This window comes from Mesoplodon mirus (genome assembly GCF_964341445.2).
Source record: "Mesoplodon mirus genome assembly, chromosome: 10".
Taxonomy (NCBI): Eukaryota; Metazoa; Chordata; class Mammalia; order Artiodactyla; family Ziphiidae; genus Mesoplodon; species Mesoplodon mirus.
The window spans coordinates 20,590,924-20,615,967 of NC_138986.1; the positions used below are offsets into that span (position 1 = coordinate 20,590,924).

The following is a 25,044-nucleotide window of genomic DNA, read 5'->3' on the forward strand; positions in this document are numbered from 1 at the left end:
CAAAAGATCAATGCAGTGCTAAGATTATCTACTTTAGAAACACATCAGGAAAAAAAATGCCATTATGTTTATTACTGACATCTCATAATTTTGTCTCATATTTTTGAGAGGCAGAGAACGTTCATAGAAATAATAGTTACATATAATAATAGGTTTTATCATAGTCCTTCTCTTAATATAAAATACCATTGAATCATTGAAAATTACTATGAAAAGGTATGGGAAATCTACAAAGGAATCTTTATGTCCTGAGGAAAGCATGCACGTTGAAAAAATGGGTTTAACATCTTTATTATTTGAGCAGAAGCAATAAAACTTTGTAAATATAATAGCAATCAAAATCCAGGGTAACGAGAGCTCTAAAGGGAAAAAAAAGGCATGTAAAACAAAAGGTCACTTAGGATCCACAGGTGATGCAATTTTGAAAATTTCTGTAACACACCGTATCCGCTGAAAATTAGAAATGCAAACGTGACACTACATAATCTGAATATATCACCCATGTCAATTGCTGAAATAAACTGTCCACCATCACACAAGTAATAGAATATCACACCTAGACAAAACATTCACACCACAGTCCAAGTTCAAGTATCGCTGTTAATGGAGGTCATAAACTAACTAAATTACCACTTTTCTTTTTTTTTTTAATTAACTAATTTATTTATTTATTTATTTTTAGCTGCGTTGGGTTTTTGTTGCTGCGCATGGGCTTTCTCTACTTGTGGCGGGCGGGGGCTACTCTTCGTTGCAGTGCGCAAGCTTCTCATTGCGGTGGCTTCTCTTGTTGCACAGCACGGGCTCTAGGCGCGTGGGCTTCAGTAGTTGTGGCACGCAGGCTCAGTAGTTGTGGTGCACGGGCTCTAGAGCACAGGCTCAGTAGTTGTGGCACCCGGGCTTAGTTGCTCCGCAGCATGTGGGATCTTCCTGGACCAGGGCTCGAACCCGTGTCCTCTGCATTGGCAGGTGGGTTCTTAACCGCTGCACCACCAGGGAAGTCCTAAATTACCACTTTTCTGACAATCTGAGCAATGGAGATCTAGGCTGTGCGTCTGCCAGGTCATTTCTATTTTAAGTGGGCAAAGGAATAATATCAGCCACTTCATTTACATGTGAGAACAATTTATGATAAACAAGAAAGAAAATTAAGCTGGCAAATAAAAATTTGAGATGGAAAATTATCACCACTAATCCAGAAAATAGGTAAGAGGTACGCACTTTAGGTATTAGGGAAGCTGAAGAAACTTCTTCCATAGTTTTTTTTAATTCACTGACAATATTTCACTATCCATTCACTTTACCCTTTCAAACCAATTTTCAAAATTTAAATCTCCCTCCTCTAAGCTTGATATAGTTTGGACCAGTGTCAAGTAATAAATAAAGCACAATTTACATCTATAAAAAGGCAAACTGTATATTGTCTTTTAAAATAATTGTTTTATTCCCAGAGATCCAAAGTTGTAGCTTTTTCTATTTCTACAGAACATCCAACTCTTAGATGACTAATCGAAAGCCAAAATCAATATCCCAACCTTTTATTAATTTTCTAAAAGGGATAACATATAACATATTCCTGTCACTCTCACTTGACTTGAGCCTTTCAATCTATCACTATTAAAATCAAGGGAAATGTTTACAAAACATAGGATCATCATCAAATTCCATAGGCTTATATGTTGATATATTGGGAATTCTTTTTGCAGGGAGGTGGTTAAAGAAAATTTTACTTCGGCAGCATTGGGGAAATGTAGTTACATTAAGGTAAATTCATTGAGATTATTTGATTTTTTTTTTTTTTCGGTACGCGGGCCTCCCACTGTTGTGGCCGCTCCTGTTGCAGAGCACAGGCTCCGGACGCACAGGCTCAGCGGCCATGGCTCACGGGCCTAGCCCCTCTGCGGCATGTGGGATGTGGAATCTTCCCAGACTGGGGCACGAACCCGTGTCCCCTGCATCGGCAGGCAGACTCTCAACCACTGCGCCACCAGGGAAGCCCGAGATTATTTGAATTTTGATCACTTTTGGTGCATTATATTGATTTATGACAGGTATATTTTAGTAGTTATATTTGATAAGGTGTTTGTTTGTTTGTTTTTGCGGTACGCGGGCCTCTCACTGCTGTGGCCCCTCCCGTTGCGGAGCACAGGCTCCGGACGCACAGGCTCAGTGGCCATGGCTCACGGGCCCAGCCGCTCCACGGCATGCGGGATCTTCCCAGACCGGGACATGAACCCATGTTCCCTGCATCGGCAGGCGGACTCTCAACCACTGCACCACCAGGGAAGCCCGATAAGGTGTTATTTATATTTGAAATTTTTACCTGCATTAAAGAACGTTTTCTCCCACACACACCCAGTGGCTCAGGGGAATGTAAAGATTAATATTTTTGCCAAGCAGTTTTACATATGATTCTTTTTCTCGCCTTGCTTTGAAAGGCTTTTCTTATTTACCCTATTCCTTACTCCAACATTAAGTGCTTTGGAGGTCTGCTGAAACTCTCCTTGACAAAAGCCACAGACACTCACGGCAGAATTAGGAATATTCGTTTGACGAGAATCTTCTAAAATGTAGCTTTTAATCTTTATATTTTTTGACTTTTTATTATAGAAAATGGAAATATATACAAATAAATAGAAGAGTAGAATGAACGTCCTGTACCAATTACCCAGCTTCAGTAATTAATGACATTCTACCATTCTTGAATTATCTATATACCCCTACTCACTGCTCACCCATTTAATCATTATTATTTTCACATTTCTTAAAGTAAAATTTACTTACATTGAAATACATGAAACTGTGCTGTTCTGAGAAACCTACACACACTTACCAATACATAGAATATTTCCACCTCTCCAGAAAGTTTCCTGGAGTCCCTAATGGATCAATCACCCTCCTCCACCCCAGAAAACCACATTTTAAAAAAAGCTTGGATTATTTTTCCCTCTGCCTTTTGAAAAATATGTTGATTTATTTTGTATATATACTGGGGTCACACACACATACATACACAAAAGTATGGATGTGCCCAGTATATGTTCATTTATTTAGAAATTATGGAAATGTACCACTGTCATAGATTATTTGTACAGCTTAATTTCTTCCTTCCTTCCTCCGTCTCTCCCTCCCACCCTTTCTTCCCTTCCTCCTTCTTTCTTTCCAAACAGAATAGTATTTTCATTCAAACTCCACCCTAGCTAGGTGTCTTACTACTGGGTGTGGACACCCCACTTGGAGATTACTTTTTCAAGTATTTACTTGAAGGGACCTAGAGACAGAGCGAGAATATAATTTCCCTTGAGATACTTCAATAATTACAATAAATTGTGTGTTAAATTTATGTTAGTTACAATCATAGATTCTTCACTTCTATATCGACACTGTAACTTGGAAACCAGACTTTATCTGGGTGATGTGGGGTAATTTCATGAGTCTATGAACTGAATTAAATTCATGTCTGTGTCAGCTTTTAGTGGGTGTGGCAGAATTAGAGTGCAGAGATTCATTTATTTTAAAAAATCTCTTATTAAAAATTTTTAGGATGGGGTGGGAAGCTTAGAAATTGGGACACTGGTCTGAATAGGGTCCGTATGTCCGGTTTAATTTTCTCATTTTTGGGGAGCGTCTGCCTTTTGTTAGTGAGAGTAAAAGTGGTTTTTAACATTTCCCACTGTCGTTCCACTTTCTCCATTATTCTAATTTTACAGTACTGTATTTTATTTCTCTACATGTGGTTAGTGCTGTTAATCCTACTGCTGCTTTAAAACCAGAAATGTTGAACCGAAATGAAAGCACGACTGGGTGATTCTCCCGGCCTTTCCTTCTCTTCAATACATTTGAAATAAATCCTAGGCCATGGATAATTAATGTAGAAGAAGTTTCTTTACAGAGTGTAATTTGCCCAGAGTCTGCTTATGCAAGGATGCAGATATATGATTCAGTTCAGTTAGAAAAGCATATCAAATTCTTTAGTAAAACAGATGTTTGAATAATTACATCACTGGTTTTCTCAAACTAGTTTCATCAAAAAATTCCAGCACGGTGAAGTCTGGTAGGACCTTTCTACCTAATGCATGTGAATTAAGTTTTGTGACTTCTCTTGTAGCACAGAAATGTTTATAAAAAATGAAATTATCTGTTTTCATTTGACTTTCACGACTGCTGTACCAAACCTGGTTTCTTGGTTTAGCTTATTTTGTTCCTAAAGATCATCAACTACTATAACAGAGTAATGGGGCACTTGGATGATGTAGCTTTAAGAATTGACTCCTATATGTCTGGCAAAGTATTGATTAAAAAAAAAAAATCAAGGTTCTCACCTTTTCCCATTTGCTCCAAAAGGATTTGTCCGGTTTGGTTTAATTCATCTAGTCTGGAACTTCTTTCCGTCTGTTCCTTTTCTAATCCCTGAAAATAAAGTCCCAATATAAGAATAGTGCAGACTTTCTTCTCAATATAGTATTAATGCTTACTGAAGTTTTTATATTTAATGTCCCTCCCACATTCTCTTAGGTGTTACAGTCAAAGTTTACCTAAGAAAATACCAAGATAAAACTATGCCATTTCAAGCTGCCCTCCAGAACGCTAGAGATGATTAAATTTCAAAAGGTAAATTCAAACAAACAATATAAAACTTTGGTTTCCTTTAAAATGGTCTACATCAAAACAAAAATCTTTAGAAGTCTTTACTGAATTTGTTACAATACTGCCCCTGTTTTATGTTTCGGTTTTTTGGCCGCGAGGCATGTGGGATCTTAGCTCCCCGACCAGGGATCGAACCTTCACCTTCTGCACTGGAAGGCGAAGTCCTAACCACTGGACTTCAGGGAAGTCCCTGGTTTCTTTTATACGAAGAAAAAATTTTACACTACATACATGAGTTCCTATCAGGAGGAGGTAATTAAAATTAGTATTTTAGACCCAGAATATTTATTCACATACATGGCCTCAGTATACTCCACACCATAAAAATAACAGTTTGACTGAAATGAACTGAATGCACTATGAAGACAGAGATCACTGAACAAAAATAAATTAATTAATACGAAAGACAGAAATAATTTGAGCCCAGTATCATTTGTTGGTGTTACATTAAGCGTTCAACTACCAGCATAATTTATACATAATTTTTTAACAATAACAATATGCTTTAGGACCCAAACCAAAGTATTTTATCCTTTATATTCAAAGAATGGCTCTTAATTTTAATATTTATGTCTCTACGATTTTATATTCTCAATGTCCCTATATCTCAGAGACAGGGGAAGACAAAATCTTCCAGAATTAGTTAGGAAGGGCTGAGCAAAACCATGGACACACATACACACACACGTGTTGTATACACAGTCAGTATTTGAAATTTCTCCATTTGATAATTATCTAACCACTCAAATAGTGTCCAAAATAGCACAATCAAAGCATCCAGGCAGCCCATATTACTTCAACCAGACAACCTAGAGAAGAATCCCACTTGTAGGGTCTATGAATATAAGCACTCTCAAATAAATTTAACTCTCCTATTTTGATCCACACAAACCTTAATGTGACCAAGTAAAACAACCATTTTTATAGTCAAAGATCAAGAAAGAACAAGAGATTCTACAAAACACCACTAATTTTTGTTAAACTAACTATCAATGTAAAAAGTCACCGTCAAACTGGAGAAAAATTAATACCTGCTTTATACAAACTGATTTTTGGCTACTCTTTTATGATGGTGGTAGATTAGACTAGGGATTCTCCACCCAGGTATTGCCTCAGTTGGAACAAGTTGTTCTTTCACTAAAATAAAATTAAGTTGATATTTCCCAAATTTGCAAGAAAAATTAGCAATTAAAGCAATGGTTAAATTTTCTTTATTGTACATTTTTCTCAGATCTTTGGCATGTACTACTTCTTGTCTAAAACAACAAAATAAATGAACTTATAAATAAAGGAAAAACACAGGAACACAACAAAATAAATGAACTTATAAATAAAGGAAAAACACAGGAACTGCCAATCATGCCTTACATAAACATACACAATTGTTACTTGTATCCCCTCAAATATTATAGTAACAATTTCTGGAAGTAAAATTGTTCCTGGATCACAGGATGGAATTTAGCTTATCAGTGTTTTGTGGGACTTGTTCCATAAAGATCACTGTAGCTTCCAAATTCTCTGCCACTTTACTGCCTTTGAGAATTGGGTTGTTGAATGATCATTAATATCATCTACTGGTCTTTCAGAAGCATATGAAATGATGGAACATAGCCCTCATGCCTGGCTCTCTTGAACCCCTGTGCAGAGGGCTCTGATAACAGTGCTTCCACATTCCCCCTGTCCAAAGTCATCATGGTCTCCTTCCATGAGCCAAGAACTTTATAGAGTGCTGAAAATACAGGTTTCAAGGGAAAATCATCCACACTTTCTAAGCAGTGGCAGCAGGCATATAAACAAATAATGACATAAATGCAATAAGGGCTTTCACAGAGGTATGGCCAAAGCAATATGGAATCTGCCTAATGAGGCTAAAGGAGGCTTTCTGAAGTAGGAGGCATTTCAGCCACACAGCAAAGGCTTAATAAAGGGCCATTCAGAGCCCGGAAAGCAACACATGGGGAAGGCAGGATATTGAGAAAAGCGTAGGAGTCAGGAGGGCTGGAGCTCTGACGAGTGAATGAAAGGTGCTGAGTTTCTGCTTAGAGGTAGGGAAGAGAGCTGTCTGGAAGTGCCTTGTAAGGGCACTGTGGCCTTTACATTTTATCCCCACAGCAATGGCAAGTCATTCATTAATTGCAAGCGCTGGAGCTGTATAATCAAATTTATATCTTAGAACTCATCAAGAGTGAGATGATATTATTAGTAACAATAACATTAAATAATAACAGTAATTTCATAAATGTGTATTTTAATGAGAATTATTTTAATAGTTCACTGTTAAGTAAAATGTTGGCTGATGGTTTGAACTGGACATCTTAAAGCTATGTTAAGATGTACTACTATTGAGATGATTATCTTTTAAAATTTATTTGATTTGAATTTAAACCTACTAATGCTGTATATTAATAGATTTTCTAATTTTAGACTATTTGTGGATTCCTATAAAAAACATACTGTTTGATTATAAGTAAAAGATTGCCTTTTCCTATATTATTGAGTTCTAGTTGCTAGCATTTTAAGTTTAAAAAAATATCCTTTTTAAACGGCATGTAAAAAGGGAAGGTAAACGGTGGCAAATGCTGCAAAGAAAGGAAGTCTGATGAGAATAGAAATCTATCCTTTGGATTTTGAAAGCAGTCGTCAATGGTGACCTCTAAATAAGAACAATTACAGTGGAATGATAAGGCAAACATCATTCTCAACTTCTCATCCAAACATTAAAAGTCGGCCAGGGTCTGGTCCTAAACCACCTCTCTAGCCTTAACTCTCTACTACTTTTACACATACGCCTAGCACAAAACAAAACGAATTCTTTGTTCCAAGCATCACAACACGCTTGCCCCCCACTGAGCCTCTGCTCACGGGTGCCGCCTGCCTGGTGTGCCCTTCTGACCAGCTCCAAGCCCCCTCCTTCAGTGTCACTTTGCCTTCTGGACTTCACCAGTGTATAGAGACAGCTGTAAACCTGGCCTCCTCTCAATTCCCTCAGTACCTACCACTTTCTAACTCACATCATTGATATCTACACATACGTCTTATTTTTTAAACATTCTCCAAACTCCTTATAAATGCCATTGCTGATGCAGATGGTGATACAGACTTGCTCTAGGTGCCTAAATAATTCATGCAAGGATGTACAGAGACTTAATGAACCCCAAAGACATAAATCACTGCAATCTCCTGTTGCAATTTACAGTAACACACATGTGGTACAAAGTAGCAGAGCTACAATCCCATAGATTTTATAGTGTTTATTTGTTTTAAATACGTCTCTCCTCCAAAAAGAATGTATATAGAAGAAATCTTGAGATTTGAAATAGTTTCTTGCATTCAGAACGAAAAACATTTTCAGCATACACACATGTACTATTAGGTACCAGATTAAGATAGATCTAATGAAGCTAAAAATTAGTAATGACAACTGGATCACCTTAGCAAGTGTCCCTTCCTGCACATCTCAATTAACCAGTTAAGGAAGGAGGAAAAAAACTCCTCCTCCACACAGGGATCTGATGCCAGCCAGCTTGAAGAGATTCAAAATGTACTAGAGTGTTCTAAAAAGTATCTTACGGCTACATTTTGGAAGACTTTGGATCCTATCACATCTTTATGCCCACAGCAAATCCATCCTGATGAAATATTTTATTCACTGCAATATTTTTGTTTTATGTTTTACCTTCAACTTCTTTTTCATTTCTGATGTTTCTTGCATCTTCTTATACTCTTTTATCTCTGTGGCCTGAATGGCAGTCTTTGATTTCAAGATCCAGTTCAACAGCTCAGCACTTAGAGCATCAAACCTGATTTGAGATTCAGATGTTACCAAATGTCAGTCATTTTTTCTTCTATTGTTTCACTTGGCTCAAGAAAGAGGCATGTGTTTTTAAGCACTCCTCAAAACTAAGGCAACCCAGAAATACAGTAACCATACAAAATAAGATCATACATTTACAATTAAAAGTATGAAAAACAGGAACAAAATTGTAGTGTCAATAAATAAAGAAAATAATTAAATAAAAATTTTAAACATTATAAGAAACCACTTATACTTTCATACACCCTCTGTAGATCATGAAAAACAGATTTGGTTAGATAACAGCAGAAAAGAACAAGTACAGACATTCCTAAGTTAATGCCTTCTTTAATTCAACATGTAATTACTGAGTCTCCTATATGCCAGGCACTGGACTGGGCTCTTAATATGAAAGTAAACCAACACAGTCCCAGGAATTCACAGGATGCCTCCTAACCCAATGGGGAGGGAATGGCTTCCTGGGGAACAACAGCATTATGCCCAGGAGTTTTCCGCATAAAGGGAGAACAAAGACAGGGAGGAACACACTTTGCACACTATAAGTAGTTAGGTGTGGCTGGAATAGCAAGCAGTAGTCAGGGGGGGACAATTGACAGTGTGGCAGAGAGCCACAGGGACCAGAAACTGGAAAGCCCTGCAGAATAGATTAAGGAGTTGGACCTTACCCAAAAGACAGCTGAGAGCCAGTGAGGGGTTTAAAGCATGGGACGGACATGATTGTATTTACCCTTTTGTGTTCACTGAGGAGAAAGAATAAAGAGAGGCAAGTCCAGAGAACAGGCTGTGGTAGTATCGGAAGCCGCACCAAGTGACAGCGGGAAAGGAGAAAAGGGGACAGACTTTAGAGGCGTTGAGAAAGTCAGTCAAAACCACAGTGAGGGGGCTTCCCTGGTGGCGCAGTGGTTGGGAGTCCGCCTGCCGACGCAGGGGACACGGGTTCGTGCCCCGGTCTGGGAAGATCCCATATGCCGCGGAGCGGCTGGGCCCATGAGCTGTGGCCGCTGAGCCTGCGCATCCGGAGCCTGTGCTCCGCAACGGGAGAGGCCACAACAGTGAGAAGCCCGCGTACGGCAAAAAAAAAAAAAAAACCACAGTGAGGAGGAACAAGAGGAGGAACAGTCACTGGTTGCTGGCCATAGGCCAGGCCCTTCTCTAAATGGTTTATGTGCATTATTAAGTCAAGGAATCCTCACAACAACCCTGTGAGTATACACTATTATTATCCTTTCTAATGATGCAGGAATTGAGCTCGCAGAGGTTTTAAATAACTACTCCAGGCAGCAAAGCTAACAAAAGGTAGAGCTGGGATTCAAGCTGAGGAGTCTGTCCTCTTTTTTTTTTTTTTTTACATCTTTATTGGAGTATAATTGTTTTACAATGGTGTGCTAGTTTCTGCTTTATAACAAAGTGAATCAGTTATATATACACATATGTTCCCATCTCTCTTCCCTCTTGCGTCTCCCTCCCTCCCACCCTCCCTGTCCCACCCCTCTACGTGGTCACAAAGCATCGAGCTGATCTCCCTGTGCTATGCGGCTGCTTCCCACTAGCTATCTACCCTACGTTTGGTAGTGTATATATGTCCATGCCACTCTCTCGCTTTGTCACAGCTTACCCTTCCCCTTCCCCATATCCTCAAGTCCATTCTCTAGTAGGTCTGTGGCTTTATTCCTGTCTTACCCCTAGGTTCTTCATGACATTTTTTTTTCTTAAATTCCATACATACGTGTTAGCATACAGTATTTGTCTTTCTCTTTCTGACTTACTTCACTCTGTACGACAGACTCTAGGTCCATCCACCTCACTACAAATAGCTCAGTTTCGTTTCTTTTTATGGCTGAGTAATAGTCCATTGTATATATGTGCCACATCTTCTTTATCCATTCATCCGATGATGGACCTGGAATCTGTCCTCTTATCCAGGGCTTTGCCCCAGGGTTTCTCAAAGCAAGATCTGGGTATTTTCAGAGACATTCAGGTAAGCACAGGTTGTCCTTGCTGATCCTTTTGGGAAACTTGGCTCAAAGTGTTTCTAGTGAATTATGAAAATTCGTCTTTGAATCAAGATAAATTTTTCTGGTACTTTGAATGGGATTTTGTGACACTCTAGGTAAATAACCAGGGGTCACAGTATCACTCAAACAATGGTACGTGCCTCCTGTCATCTTAAGAGCAGATTTCTATTTAATCTTTCAGAGAAGAGGAGCACAAACCAACGATCATATGTCTTAAATGACCTTGGAGACTTACTCCAGCTCTGCCCTCAGTATGAGCCAGAGCAATGTGAACGCCTTAGAGGCCCAGTGATCTCAGGTCATATTAACAGAAATGTATCTAGATTATAGGAAATGACCATCCCTACGGTGATTGAAAAAACAAACAAACAAACAAAAATAAAAACCCAGCCACGGGCTTCCCTGGTGGCGCAGTGGTTGAGAGTCCGCCTGCCGATGCAGGGGAAACGGGTTCGTGCCCCGGTCTGGGAAGATCCCACATGCCGCGGAGCGGCTGGGCCCGTGAGCCATGGCCGCTGGGCCTGTGCGTCCGGAGCCTGTGCTCCGCAACGGGAGAGGCCACAACAGTGAGAGGCCCACATACCGCAAAAAAAAAAAAAAAAAAAAAAAAAAAAAAAAAAAACCCAGCCACTAGCAGCACCAGGAGAAGAGAAGGGGAAATAAACCATCATTTTTGAAGCATGTATTATAAGCTGCGCTAAGCAGTTATTCAAGGTTCACATCTGCTCGGACAGCCCATTTTAAGACAAGCTAATAGTGGTTTCTACATCAGACTAAAAACATTAAAGGATCTGGAAACCATGTCACATAAGGATGCTTAAGAATACTTAGACTTTAGGACAATGTAAATTAGAATATGAAACCTATCCTTAAATTCTGAAGGGGTACCATATTGAAGGGGGGTGATGTAGCTCTATATCACTCCAAGATGCAAAAGTAGCACACATGAATAGACTTAAGAGGGGCAAACTTTGGGCAAAATTTCTAATAATGAAACCTCACTGCCATCTATTATAATGAACTGGATGTACTCAAGCCTCCATTTGCCCAGGAATGAACTGAAGGCATTTCTGCATCAATCAAATCATGGATAAAAGACTGTGGAATTCACAACTAGTTGCCCACCCAATAGACACCTCCCTCCCCACACTTCTTCCTTGCTGCCCCAGTACCCCAGAACACAGCTATAGAGACTGAAAAGGCAGGACAGTTTCAACCTCCCAGGAACCCAGGGTGTGGGCAAGTGACTGAGTCCTGGCCAGTGAGACAAGGGTGCGGGAGTTAGCTGATATCTTCCAGGAAAGGTTTTTCTCCCTGATTAAAAAATTTTAAACTAAACAAATAAGGAAAAACTGCTCTACCTGCCTATAAAGCAGGTTATACAAGGATGTTATGCCCAGTGCTACAGCAGCATCTTGGGACCATGAGAAGCCAAGGGAAAAGCCAACATGCTGAGGAGGGCAGAGACAAGGTGCCAGGATGCTGACCCACACCATCCCATTAAAACTGCCCCACTTCCGGACTTCTTGTAATGTGAGATAATCAATGACCTCATCGGTTAAGTCACTTTGGGTACAGTATTCTGTTTCTTGCAGCAGAATTCACCCTATATAACATGGTCGTGTTTAAGATTTTATAGTTATGCACTGTGATATTGTGATTTATAGTAAGAAATATATATTTGGTCTTTGTCCCTATTTCTGGCACAGTGTTCCCCAAACCCTTGGAATTTCCAGTGATGACAGAAACAAAGGTGTCATTTGTTATGTTAGTCAGATGACTTTTGGATCCCACCTAAAAAGGTGGGCTGGTTGTCAGGAGACCCAACCCTGTGATTAGAGGGTTGGAACTTTTGGTCTCACCCCCCTGACCTCAGGGGAGAGGAGACGGGATGGAGGTTGAATCAATCGCCAAAGGTCAATGATTTAATCAATCATGACTATGTAATGAAGCCTCCCTAAAAATCCAAAAGGATGGGGTTCAGAGAGCTTCGGGTTGGTGAACACATGGATATTCAGAGAGAGTGGGGCACCTGGAGAGGGCATGGGAGCTCCGCACCCTTTCCCCATGACTTGCCCTGTGCATCTCTTCAGTCTGGCTGTTCCTGGGTGGCATTCCTTTTATAATAAACAGATAATCTGTTAAGTAAAATGTTTCTCTGAGTTCTATAAGCTGCTCTAGCAAATTAACTGAACCAGAGGAGGTGGTGTTAGAAACCTCTGAATTATAACCAGTTGGTCAGAATATAGGTAACAACCTGGATTTGCGACTAGCGTCTCAAGTCCAAGAAGGAGGTCGTGGAAACCTCCAACCTGTAGCCAGTCGGTAAGAAACACAGGTAACCTGGGCTTGTAACTGGCATCTGGTCTGGGGCAGGGGAGGAGGAAGAGAGAAAGCAGTCTTGTAGGACTAAACCTGTGAAGTCAGAAATGGTACCAGAACCTATTTATGTGCCCTAGTCTTTTACAACCTTCCCAGCTTCCAAGTGCACATAGTCGGCACTAGAGAGACACTTTGACAGAAACACTGGCAGAATATAAACACTCAGGAAAGGAAAGGTCTATGGTGATATCAACATCAGAAGCATCTCCCTCATCTGCTACCTTGGCTCCAGAAGTAAAAGTTCCACAGCCGCTGCTTGCAACTCAGAGGTCCACTGGTCCTGCAAGGAGATGCTCTTAGGAGGCAGGAACACAGCCTTATTATCAAAATGAAAGTCATCAGATAAAATTACTATCCTGCTTTGTCTAACAAAAGCTAAACTGGGGAAATCATATCATTTTTATTCAGGCAAAAATAACAGCCCATTTACCCAAGCACTGGGATTCTACTGTCAAAGGCCAAGAATGATAGCTCTGCTTGAGGGCTGCTCTGAGACTACCTGCTCCAGTGCCTGTGAGGAACAGCACCTTGCCCACAGGAGGGCTCTACCGAGGATCTGACACTAGTAAAAGCTCACTATATGCCAGCCATGGCTATTCCTCCTATAAGGAGCCTGAGTTTCTTTTGAGTCAGAAATGAAAAGATATTTTACCTAAGATGGATTTTAAAGCCCAACATGAAGAATCTGTTAATAAATATGACAAAGGAATTAACAAAGAAAGAAGACATGAAAAAAGAAAGCAGGGGGAAAAGGAAACTAAAAATGAATTACTTCCCCGAAGTAAGTTTTTTTAAAGGTGAGAAGAGGAAGGAGAGTCACAAAGAATAAGGAGATGGATCTAAAGCAAAATTGTAGGAAGTGTGATAGAGAAAGAAAGACTAAATGAGGGATCATGGACAATCATATCCACCCAAGGTAACTGATGGGAAAGGAAGAAGGGTTCTGTCACACAGTTCTCCCAATTGAACCCAAGATAAATAAAATCATCCAGATGATTTAGATGCTTAGCGGTGTAAAGTGAAATATTCAGAAGACCCAGAGGTAGTGAGTGGTTCAGTCGTTGAATGTCCATTACAATAATTATGTCTAAATTTGCATATGATTAGCGATCAGTACAAAATAAGTTCGGAGTACAAAATACATTATGTGCAGGATTGGGTTTGGAAAATAGTCTCTATCTGTTCTCACCTTTTCTTCATTTCCAAATCCACAGGGATCTGTCTCTTCTTTGGGGGAGGGGGAGGAGGCAGCTCTTGCTTAGACCTTTTTGTAGTTACTTGTTCTCTTAGGCGAACCGTCTCCAAAAGATCCTTCTGAGGAATCTGGGACATTCCCAGCTTTGCGACAGCCTGAGTCACCTGAAATAAAAATCATCCAGTTTTAATGTTTTATAACAGCTTTATTGGGACATAATTCACATGCCATAAAATTCTCCCCTTGGAAATGTACGGTCCAATGGTTATTAATAGATTCAGAGTTGTGCAACCATGCCCACTTTCTAATTCCAGAATAGTTTTATCATTTCAAAACGAAACCCTAAAGTCTCTGTCACAATTACTCAACTCTGTTATTGTGGAAGGAAAAAAGCCATAGACGATATGTATTGATAAATTAATGGGCATGACTGTGTTCCAATAAAACTTTATTCACAAATACAAGGAGCTGATTAGATTTAGTCCACAAGGCCTGTAGTTTGCACACCCCTGCTCCAGACCTCAGGAACAACTACTTATCAATAACGTACAGCAATATATTCAAATATATATACTAATCTTGTATCCTGCAAGCTCGTTGCATGTTTATCAGTCTAATGGTTTTGTGTGTGTGTGTGTGTGTGTGTGTGTGTATGGATTCCTTAGGATTTTCTATATAAAAGGTTATATCATGTGAGTACAGAGACAGTTTTATTTTTTTCCAATTCACATGAGTTTTATTTCTTTTTAATGACTAATCATCCTGTCTAGAAACTCTAGTACAAGGACATCTTTGTCCTGTTCCTTACATGAGGGAGAAAGTATTCAGTCTTTCATCACTGAGTGTGATGTTGGTCTTTGGTTTTTATGTAGAAGCTCTTTATTAGGTTGAGAAAGCTCCCATCTATTTCCAGTTTGGTGTGTGTTTTTATCATAAAAGGGTGTTAAATTTTGTCAAATGCCTTTTTTATACCTATTTAGATGATCACATGTTTTTGTCTTTTATTCTATTGATATGGTGTAATGCATTGATTGATATTTCAATCTTCCCTTCTAGGGATAACTCCCACTTGGTCACAACATATTATTCTTTTTATATGTTATTGGATTTGATTTTCTAGTATTTACTTGGGAAGTTTCACATCTATGTTCATAAGAGATATTTATACAAAATTTTCTTTTCTTGTGATATCTTTGTTTTGGCATAGGAGAATACACATTTCCTATAATTATTTGGGAAACATCCTCCCCACCTCTACTTTCTGGAAAAATATGTAAAAGATGATGGTGATGATGACAATGATTTTATTCCAATAAGGTTGGTAGTGACATCTCATGTTTCTGATTTGAGAAATTTGAGTCCTCTCTTTTGTGCTTAGTTGGTGTGGCTAAAGTTTTGTCAATTTTGTTCATTTTTCCAATGAATCAAATTTTGGTTTTATTTAATTTCTCAATTGTTTTTCTATTCTTTTCGTTAGATATTTGTACTCTAATATTTGTTAGTCTCTTTCTTCTACTTGGTTTAATATACTCTTTTTTCTAGTTCTTAATGGAGAAGTTTAGGATGTTGACATAAGATCTTCTTCTTTAACACAGGCATGTAAAGCTATCAATTTCATTCTGAACACTACTTTCACTGCAGTCATGAGTTTTGGTATGTTTTGGTTTTGTTTTTATTAATCTCAAATAATTTTCTAATTGTCCTTTTGATTTCTTCTTTTACTTCTTGGTTCTTTTTAAGTGTGGTTCCTAAATCTCCTTCTTCAGAGAACAACAACAACAAAAAAAGAAACCCTGTGCCCAAAACAGTCACTCCCCATCTTTCTCTCCCTCTTGGTCCCTGGCAACCACTAATCTACTTCCTGTCTCTCTGGATTTGCCTATTCTGGATACTTCATATTGATAGAATTATAGTGCATTAATCTTGTGACTGGCTACTTTTACTCAGCAGTGTTTTCAGGGTTCATCCGTGTTGTATCATGATCAGTACTTCATTTTATTATTGCCTAATAATTGCATGGATATACCACATTTTGTTTATCCACCCATCTATTGATGGATATTATCAGTTGTTTCACTTTTTGGCTATTATGAATAATGCTGCTATGAACATTCATGTACAAACCAAAGTGTTAATTTTGTTCAATTTGTTAAAATATTCTTTAAATTAATAAGATTAGTTAAGATTTAAAGATCATTTAATGGATTCATGTCTAAGTGTTATCATTACTAAGGGTTGAATGACTGGGTATCAGTAAATTTTTTGAAGGTCTACTAAAATTTACTTTAGAAAACTAAAGAAGAGATTCACATGTCAATTTTTCAATTTTATAGTAAAGCAGGTATAAGAAACCAACTTTTTAGTTTAGCTACTATTTTTATTTCACAAAAACTAAAACAAACCTGAATGTATAATTTCCACTTAATGGCACAACACATTACCCAAAGCAAAAGGTACCTGGTTGGAGGAATCTTCTAGTCTCTGAACCAAGGAATCCCATCTCTGAGTCAGTTCCTCTGAGTCACTGTTGATCTTCTTGGATGCCTTAGGATTATCAAGTAACTGACCCACATCCTGGCCAATCTCACTCAGCTGATCCAACGCTTGACGCTTCATTTCCATGTCTTCCTTCAAAATCTAGTATTTCAGATACTTATTAGATGACTCCCTTTTAACAGGACTTTATCTTCCTGTTCCCCAGTCAGGAAATGTAAACGTGTATATTTTATTGTAAAATTCACCTGCCTTGCAATTAATTCCCTCAAGCTAAAACATAAGACTCCTGGTTCTAGATCATTACATGGCAGCATTCCAGAGTTAGGTAATGAGTCTATTCACTAAATTGTATTAACCGTTGATATAAAACAGTAAGATATCACAGGCTTACAAGACAGATGCTGACAATGACATCACTTACAGCCAGTCGTCGAACACTGACACTTAGTTCCTTTTGGTCTTTGAAGTTGCTCGTCTGGACTTTATTTAAAGCCTCTCCTTTTTCAGTTAACCATGCTTTCAGCAAGCACTACAAATAATAATAAAAGTTAGAAATATATTTAGGGAATCATTTGGTAATTCAATTAAATCAAGTTCCAGATTCTCCAATTTTTACGTTACTAGAGGCTTATCCACATCTGGTATAAGAAGGACTTCAAACACCTAAGCCTGAGGCATAAATGACCCAGGAAGGCATCTTTCTTTAAGATATTACCCTTCTCAGATTTGCAACAGATCGACCTGAAATTAACCCCACTCCTGGATAACTAAACCTAATTCTCAGGGAAGTAGGTGGGTCTAAAAGGCTAAATCCAACTATCCAAGTCTCCAAAAGAATCACTTTATAACTCTCTAGATGCAGAGGGAAGGTCAGAGATTTTCTTGTCTCAGCCCCTCATTTTAGGGAAAACAGAGAGAAGCCAAATTATATGTCCAAGATCTCTTGGCTTGTTAACTGCAGAGCCAGGTCAAAGAACCACACCCTGAAGCCAATGGTTTTTTCATGCATCTTGCAGGACAACCACACCAATGCTCCAGATTTGACAGCAATTATGACTAGAGGACAAAGTTTGAGGATAGTCCAAAGTCAATATAAAGATCTTTAAACTTCATTGGCCAGTGATGCATGTCTTTTGGGCAGAAGATATTTAGTAAAGTAGGGAGATAAACATGAAGGAGGAGTAAAAACGACAAAAATGGCTGCATTGGGATAATTTTTCCCAAAATGCAGTATTTACCACAGAAACCTTTTTCTATAGAGTTGAGGGGGAAAATTCTTGGTTCTGTGTTTGGAATCAACTCTTTCTCTAGTTGTTTTATTTATCAGTTTGTTTAACAACCATTCTCTGCCTTTATATTCCACCAAAAAAAGGACAATTAGAAAATACAAGACAAACATGGATCCTGTCCTCAATGTAGTAAGAGTGATAAGATACGCACAAAAATAACTGTGCCACCAGTTAGAAAGTGCAGACACCACAAAGAGATTGCTTACAGTTCTGAAACAGTGGGGAGGGGGAGGGAGTTTATAGGTGACTTCGTGGTCCTAGATGGATATGTCACTGGCAAAGCTCACTGGGGTACCGGGAAAAATAAGGAGGAATCTAGGTGATAAATTCTAACCTCCTCTTTTGTGCTTAGTCTAGTTTCACTTGCCTATAGGGGGCCGTGTGCAGAGTCCTTGCACCTAACAAGGTGGATTGGTTCCCAGTGGAGACCCACCATGCCCAACATCTCAGCTCCGCAGCCGGTGTGCAGAAGTGCCGGGCACGACACCTCAGTCCAAGATGGCGGCAGCAGGCCATGTGCAGAGAGGCTGCACCCAGCACTGTAATCTGGAGCCATGAGCAACACACCTGCACCAGACCCGCGAGAACGCCACCCCCTCCCCGCCAAGAAGAACCCTCTAAAGCAGCCCCGCCAATGATTGCTGGGGAGAGCATGGACTCTAGAGCGCAAGCTCACTCCTCTCCATTCTTTCCTCGAAGAATAAAACTTTCAGAGTTCCCTGGTGGCGCAGTGGTTAAGAATCTGCCTGCCAATGCAGGGGACACGGGTTCAAGCCCTGGTCCGGGAAGACCCCACATGCCACGGAGCAGCTAAGCCCGTGCGCCACAACTACTGAGCCTGCGCTCTAGAGCCCGCGAGCCACAACTATGGAGCCCATGTGCCATAACTACTGAAGCCCGCGCGCCTAGAGCCCGTGCTCCACAACAAAAGAAGCCACTGCAATGAGAAGCCTGCACACTGCAACAAAGAGTAGCCCCCACTCGCCACAACTAGAGAAAGCCTGCATGCAGCAACGAAGACCCAACGCAGCCAAAAAAAAATTAAAAAAAAAAAAAAAAAGAATAAAACTTTCCTTTGCTTCTGAACCAAACTAGGTTTCATTCTATTGGCTCGAGCATCACTGGGCAAGAGGGCCCTTGTAGGAGCCGGACTCAAAAGGGTTGATAACAGGTGGGGAGAACTTAAAACTAAAGAGATGGGTAAAAAGGCATTCCGAGGAAGATGCCACACTTAAAAACACAGAGGCTAGAAAACCAGTTCGCTCTTCCAAAAACATGAAAACAATACAACAAAACCCATAAGCAACCTATGATGCACCATGCATTGGGAATAGAGAAGTGAAAAAGAACCAGCACTACTCTCGTGGCCTTGACAGTCTAGGAATGGGCTACAAACTGGGAATTCAGGATATGAGCACTGGGTACATGGAAGGACTGAGGGAAAGTTAAGTTTGGAAAGGTAGGTTAAAGTCAATCACAGAATACCTTGCTTGCCACACTTGGCTTATGCTGCAGAAATTTTGAACTAATTCTCAGAGCCCATTTCTATCTTAAAGCCTCTGCAACTGAGTGAACAATAATCCCTTGAAAGATTTTCTAATTCAGACACAGTTGATTGGTCTCATTCTCTTTAACAGCAAATTATCAATTAAGTACCAATGTTGGCTTCAGTTCTACATTTTAACACAATTTCTTCTTCCATATCACTAACAGAAGGCCATTCAAAGGTCATTTTTAAACCTAAGGTAATAAATGGCCAAAATCCCAGCCACTCTTTATTTTTAAATACTTTTAATTACCAAATTTTGATTCTTTCCAAATTTTAAATTATTTTACTTAGATGAGTAACACAATGGTTCCCTAGCAATCAATGTCTCCCACAATCATTAATGAAGTAAAATTTTAATTATTCTACGTGACTCATTGGCCTGAATAAAAGGACTAAGTAAATTTAAATCTTTGTAAAGCGAAATGTAAATATTTCAGAAATCAGAATCAGGTCCATTATGTGATTCTTAATAGGACAATTCTGGTCTTGGGGGCAGGTGGCAGTAACTTACAACTTCACTGGGACAAATTTTGCAACCTGCTTTTATTTTTATTTTTATTTTTTTGCAACAACCTGCTTTTTAAGATGTTCTCTCTGCCACCATATTTAGTAAATCACAAAACATCATACAGCTGTTTTTATTCCATGAAAAGAATATAGTCGCTTTTTGTGGATGGAAATGAAATGCATTTAAAAGACTCACAATGGACACTGAGAAGTGGGAACAGAGTATCTGCTTATTTTCTACACCACAACTCTTTGGCATTTTGAAGAAAAGTCTTGCTTATTTGTATTCTGTTTTGACGGTTGCTTTTCTGGAAGGATGAAGATGGGCAAAGGGCCACCACTCAGACTGAAAACTTAAAGTGGCAGCTTTGCACCAAAGGTTCATTTTCTATGTTAATCCTCAGTGAAAAAAAAAATTAACTAAGTGTTCAATCAATGGTGTTGCTAAATAATATTTTCTTATTAATTTCAGTAGTTATCCTGATGAAAAATCACGAAAAATTCTTGTGGTTTAAAGTTCACAAAGTATTGAATGGATTCATTTATCATTATGTACTGAGCACAAACCATATGCTAGGCTGTATGGATACAAGTTCAAATACATTACCCAACACAAATGCAGTAAAAATTATGTCAAGCAAATCCTAAAAGTAGCATATCTAAATACTAACATTCTCAGTAATGAACAAAGTCAAATTATTATCACAATGGAGCTAATATATAATGCAATCTCTATGAATAAACTGCATGATAAAATGGATACAAAGCTGACTTTTAACACAATAAATATTTGTAAATTTTCCTTTTGAAGAAAAATAAACAAGACTTTATTCTAATGCCATAATTAATGATGGGTTTACTTTCCACCACTTATTTTGCCCGTTATGGATAACAGCTACCTACCTGTTCTTCCAGTAATTCCTGCCACAGAATGTTGATTTCCTGTAACCTGTTCCAACGTTCTTCAGTCCATCGGCACACGGCTGTCCAACGTTCACCAAGTTTCTAGAAAAGGAAGAAACCATCCTTTGTCAACAAAGTCTTAAGAGATAATTAACACAATCCTTAAAGAAATTCTTGACATCCTTCGTTCTCTATTACGGAGTAGCAATTTATGAAAAAGATTTTTTATGAAAGCTGCTTTAAGTAATACAGATGAATCCTATAAATTTATAGATGAGAAAAACTAATTTCCATAGAATTTAATTATTTCACACTACATAGCTAGAAAGTGGCACAATTAGAACTCCATCCTGTAACTTCTGACCCCAAATTCCCGCTCTTTTCCATTTTATTGTGGTTTTTATATGAGAATTTGACAGTTTCACATATACCTTCGAAATAAAGCAAACATCTATTTTCAGTGCTTCCATTTTTTTCAGGCTATAATTATCTTTAAGACAAAATTCAGTGCGTCAATTGTTTTTTAACCACCTTTTACATGCCAAGACAATTTTCATCTGTAGTACCAAAATTATGGAAAAAAAATTTAATTTATAAAAACTATGTTTTGAATGAGAGAATTTCTGTGAAAAAAATACTTAATTGGGGCCTCCCTGGTGGCGCAGTGGTTGAGAGTCCGCCTGCCGATGCAGGGGATACGGGTTCGTGCCCCGGTCTGGGAGGATCCCATATGCCGCGGAGCGGCTGGGCCCGTGAGCCATGGCCGCTGGGCCTGCGCATCCGGAGCCTGTGCTCCGCAACGGGAGAGGCCACAACAGTGAGAGGCCCGCATACCGCAAAAAGAAAAAAAAAAAAAAAAAAAAAAAAATACTTAATTGATTTGTTCTGTTTACATTGCATGACCCATAGAAAATTCCACAAAACTTAGCAACAGAATATTACAAGTATTAGCAAAATTAACTAAATAAATTTGATTAGTTTCAAAAAATCGTTCTTCATGATGACTTTCCCAAAAATTATTTTATTACCGCTTTATAAATAATGATTAACAAATTGTAAATTTTATTTCTTCATTACTTACTTGGGAGCAATAATTATTTAATTACTATTATCTTATTTCAATGTTTAATACCAGAGTAAGCTTTGCATAGCTCAAAGGGTAGAGAATGCAGAGCCAGAAGACAGGTCTGTTGTCTCAGCATGAAAACTCATCGCCTACTTAAACCTCTGAATTTCCTCACTATTAAATAGGCAAGACATGAATGCCTACCTCTCAGATTACTGTAATAACTAAATACTACTGCACCAAAGGCTCAAAACCACTGGTTAATTTTATTTTATTTTTTTTTTTTTTATTTTTTTTTTTTTTTTTTTTTTTGCTGTATGCGGGCCTCTCACTGTTGTGGCCTCTCCCGTTGCGGAGCACAGGCTCCGGACGCACAGGCTCAGCGGCCATGGCTCACGGGCCCAGCCGCTCCGCGGCATATGGGATCCTCCCAGACCGGGGCACGAACCCGTATCCCCTGCATCGGCAGGCGGACTCTCAACCACTGCGCCACCAGGGAGGCCCTCTGGTTAATTTTAAATGATACAAAAGAAAAAGAATTTCATATGATAATTTATAGTCTGAAAGTTACTAAAAATCATCAGCTGGCAACATTATATCAGATAATCCAAGTATTGTTTAAGTAAAATACCCTTGAACAACAGGGGTTTGAGCTGAAGGTCCTCTCATACTTGGATTGTTTTCAATAAATACACTGGAAAAAATTTTGGAGATTTGTGACAATTTGAAATAAAGACGAAGCACATAACCTAGGGATATCGAAAAAATTAAGAAAAAGTTAGGTATTCATGAATGCATAAAACATCTGTAGATATGCATATAACACAAAATATTGGGTTGGCCAAAAAGTTCATTCAGTTGATAAATACGTTGTTCAATAAAGTTCTTGGTGAAAATGAAAAGTGTGTCTTTTATTTTTCCTTAAAACTGAACGAACTTTTTGGCCAACCCAATATGTCCTAATGGACTGTTTGTTACCAGTAACACCTCCAGTCAACAATAGGCTATTGGTAGTTAAGTTTGGGGGAAGTAAAAAGTTATACTTGGATTTTCAACCACTTGAGAGGTCAGTGCCCCTAACCCCAAGTTTTCAAGAGTTAACTGTCAACCAAAAACTCTCTTTATAAAGACTTGTAAAGATACACTATAGTCACTGAGCAAAAAGAAGCAAGGTTCCCAAAACTGGGGTTGACATTCACACATTGATCTACCAAAGAAACAGGGTTATTAAATCCCACACGGCTGAAATTCTCAAACTTTACATTTTTTTTTTATATATTCACTGGGCCCCACTCCCAGCGACTTAGGTCTGCGTAGAGCCCAGAAATATGCATCTTAACAAATTCGTCAAGTGATTCTGAGCAAGAAGTCTGTGGACCACTTGTTGAGATCAGTTCTTATGCTTCCACATCTTATTCATATGCCCAAGGTAGCTGTGGACCTCAAGCGGCCCCAACCATTCCCCGAGGGCTGAAGTAAAGGAATGATACCTAGGTTCTCCTGTAAACCCCCATGCTGTGGAATCTCAACTGGGAAGTACAACCTAAAGAAGATTGTTCTATGATTCTAAATAAGCAGTGAGACTGAACAGGAAGAATAGGGGCGATGTGCAACTGGGGCTCAGACCACAGGTCCCTTGGGAAAATCCTACTTTACAGGGTCCTTACCTGTAATTGATCTTCCAGAATAGCTGTAGCACTCTCGCCACTGTTTTCATCAACAATCACCACCATGTGAGTTAGAGAATTTACCTTCACCTGTTCAGCCTCAAGATCATTTTGCAAACTCTAGAGAAAAAATTAAGATAAAGCATTATGTCTACTCTTTCCCATTTACCTATTTAAAATCCACTCAGTTGTCAATAGTAATTAAGGACACCTAATGAGGCATTGTGTTTAAATCTCCAATCATCATTAGCCTAAGTGTTCTACTAATGAAACAAACCCATTATACATCTTTACATTTCATTATGAACCAAAGCAGTTTGAAAATGCAATGTCATAACAGATTGCAAATGGGATGTCATCACTTTTATTATTTTTATTCCAAGTTTTGGCCAAAAGAAAAAGAAAACAGGCGTCCCATAAACAAGTTGAGCGCCTATAGTAGGAATTAAGAATATAGAATCATTAAGTCAATAAAGTCCCAAACTTGAATACACATAGTCAGAGATTATTTTATCTAGTGCAACATGGTATAAAGTGACAGATAAGTCAAATGCTATTTGATAGTCAGAAGCTGTTCTGATTTGTTACCCAGGAAAGCAATTAGGGGTATACAGACGATTTCTCTTCCCACTTCTTCCATGGGAAGAGCATTGCAGGTCACAACACATATGTATATAGGTCATTTATTCAAACACTACCAATAGCGTCATCAGATGCCTTGAGTTTTTGTGTTTCATGTATCCCTAAAGCTTTATTTATCAGTTATCTAGATACTTCATTGAAAAATAAAATTCTTCAGTTCACAGACAGCCTATTTTACTCTACCTTTCCTTGACTATGAAAAGTTATCTCTTAAATTTGTGACCAAATTAAATCTCCCACCAAATTTTGAATCTTCACCTAGGAGAAGAAGCAATAGCCTTCCTGAAAGGATTAGGTACAGATCCATCTGAGGGTTTCCTTATTTCCCGACACACTGCATTCATGCAACACCCTAGGATTCTTAACCACTCATAGGTCCAAAAAAAAAAAAAAACCCTGAGAATCTTATGAACACTATGTACTTTCATAAGAAAACTACACATACCCACATAAAATTGTACCTGTGCTTTCATCCCTGGCTCAGAAAACTCACATCCCCATGCACTCTATCCTACAGGCTGCTGAATAAAAGAGCACACTGAAGAAGTATCCCATCTCTGCACTAATGATAGAAGCCATCGGCTCCTGAGAATGCTAAGTGCTGCTTTTTCATATTTGATAAGGTATAAAAGAAATATGAGCCAGATTTACTTTATGATCTTCTAGCAGCTTTTGTAGAGATTTTAAGTCATCATCTAGGGGGCAAGTTTCCATCTTCTGAATGCGTTCTTCTGTGAGTGTTAACCAGGCAGACAGCTGCTGTAGCTGCTTCCTTTGCAGTTCCATGAGCACATCGTGCAGCCTGTCCGAGGGGAACACAGCATTATTCCCACTCCTCCTTCCCTTTGCAACAGTAAATACACACTCCAGGCAGC

General features: G+C 38.9%; 1 protein-coding gene across 9 annotated transcripts in view; it reads right to left on the reverse strand.

Moving 5' to 3' along the window:
• The window catches only part of UTRN (utrophin), a 527,828-nt gene that overhangs the window by 366,913 nt on the left and 135,871 nt on the right, over positions 1-25,044 (reverse strand). For all 9 annotated transcript variants that reach the window (XM_082634331.1, XM_082634332.1, XM_082634328.1 and 6 more), the window contains 8 exons: positions 24,821-24,971; positions 23,528-23,647; positions 20,795-20,896; positions 16,968-17,075; positions 16,508-16,687; positions 14,045-14,214; positions 8,321-8,444; positions 4,320-4,407 (listed from right to left, as the gene is read on the reverse strand). In XM_082634331.1, coding sequence (XP_082490457.1) covers positions 4,320-4,407; positions 8,321-8,444; positions 14,045-14,214; positions 16,508-16,687; positions 16,968-17,075; positions 20,795-20,896; positions 23,528-23,647; positions 24,821-24,971 — 1,043 coding nt within the window. The remainder of the gene's footprint in view (positions 1-4,319; positions 4,408-8,320; positions 8,445-14,044; positions 14,215-16,507; positions 16,688-16,967; positions 17,076-20,794; positions 20,897-23,527; positions 23,648-24,820; positions 24,972-25,044) is intronic.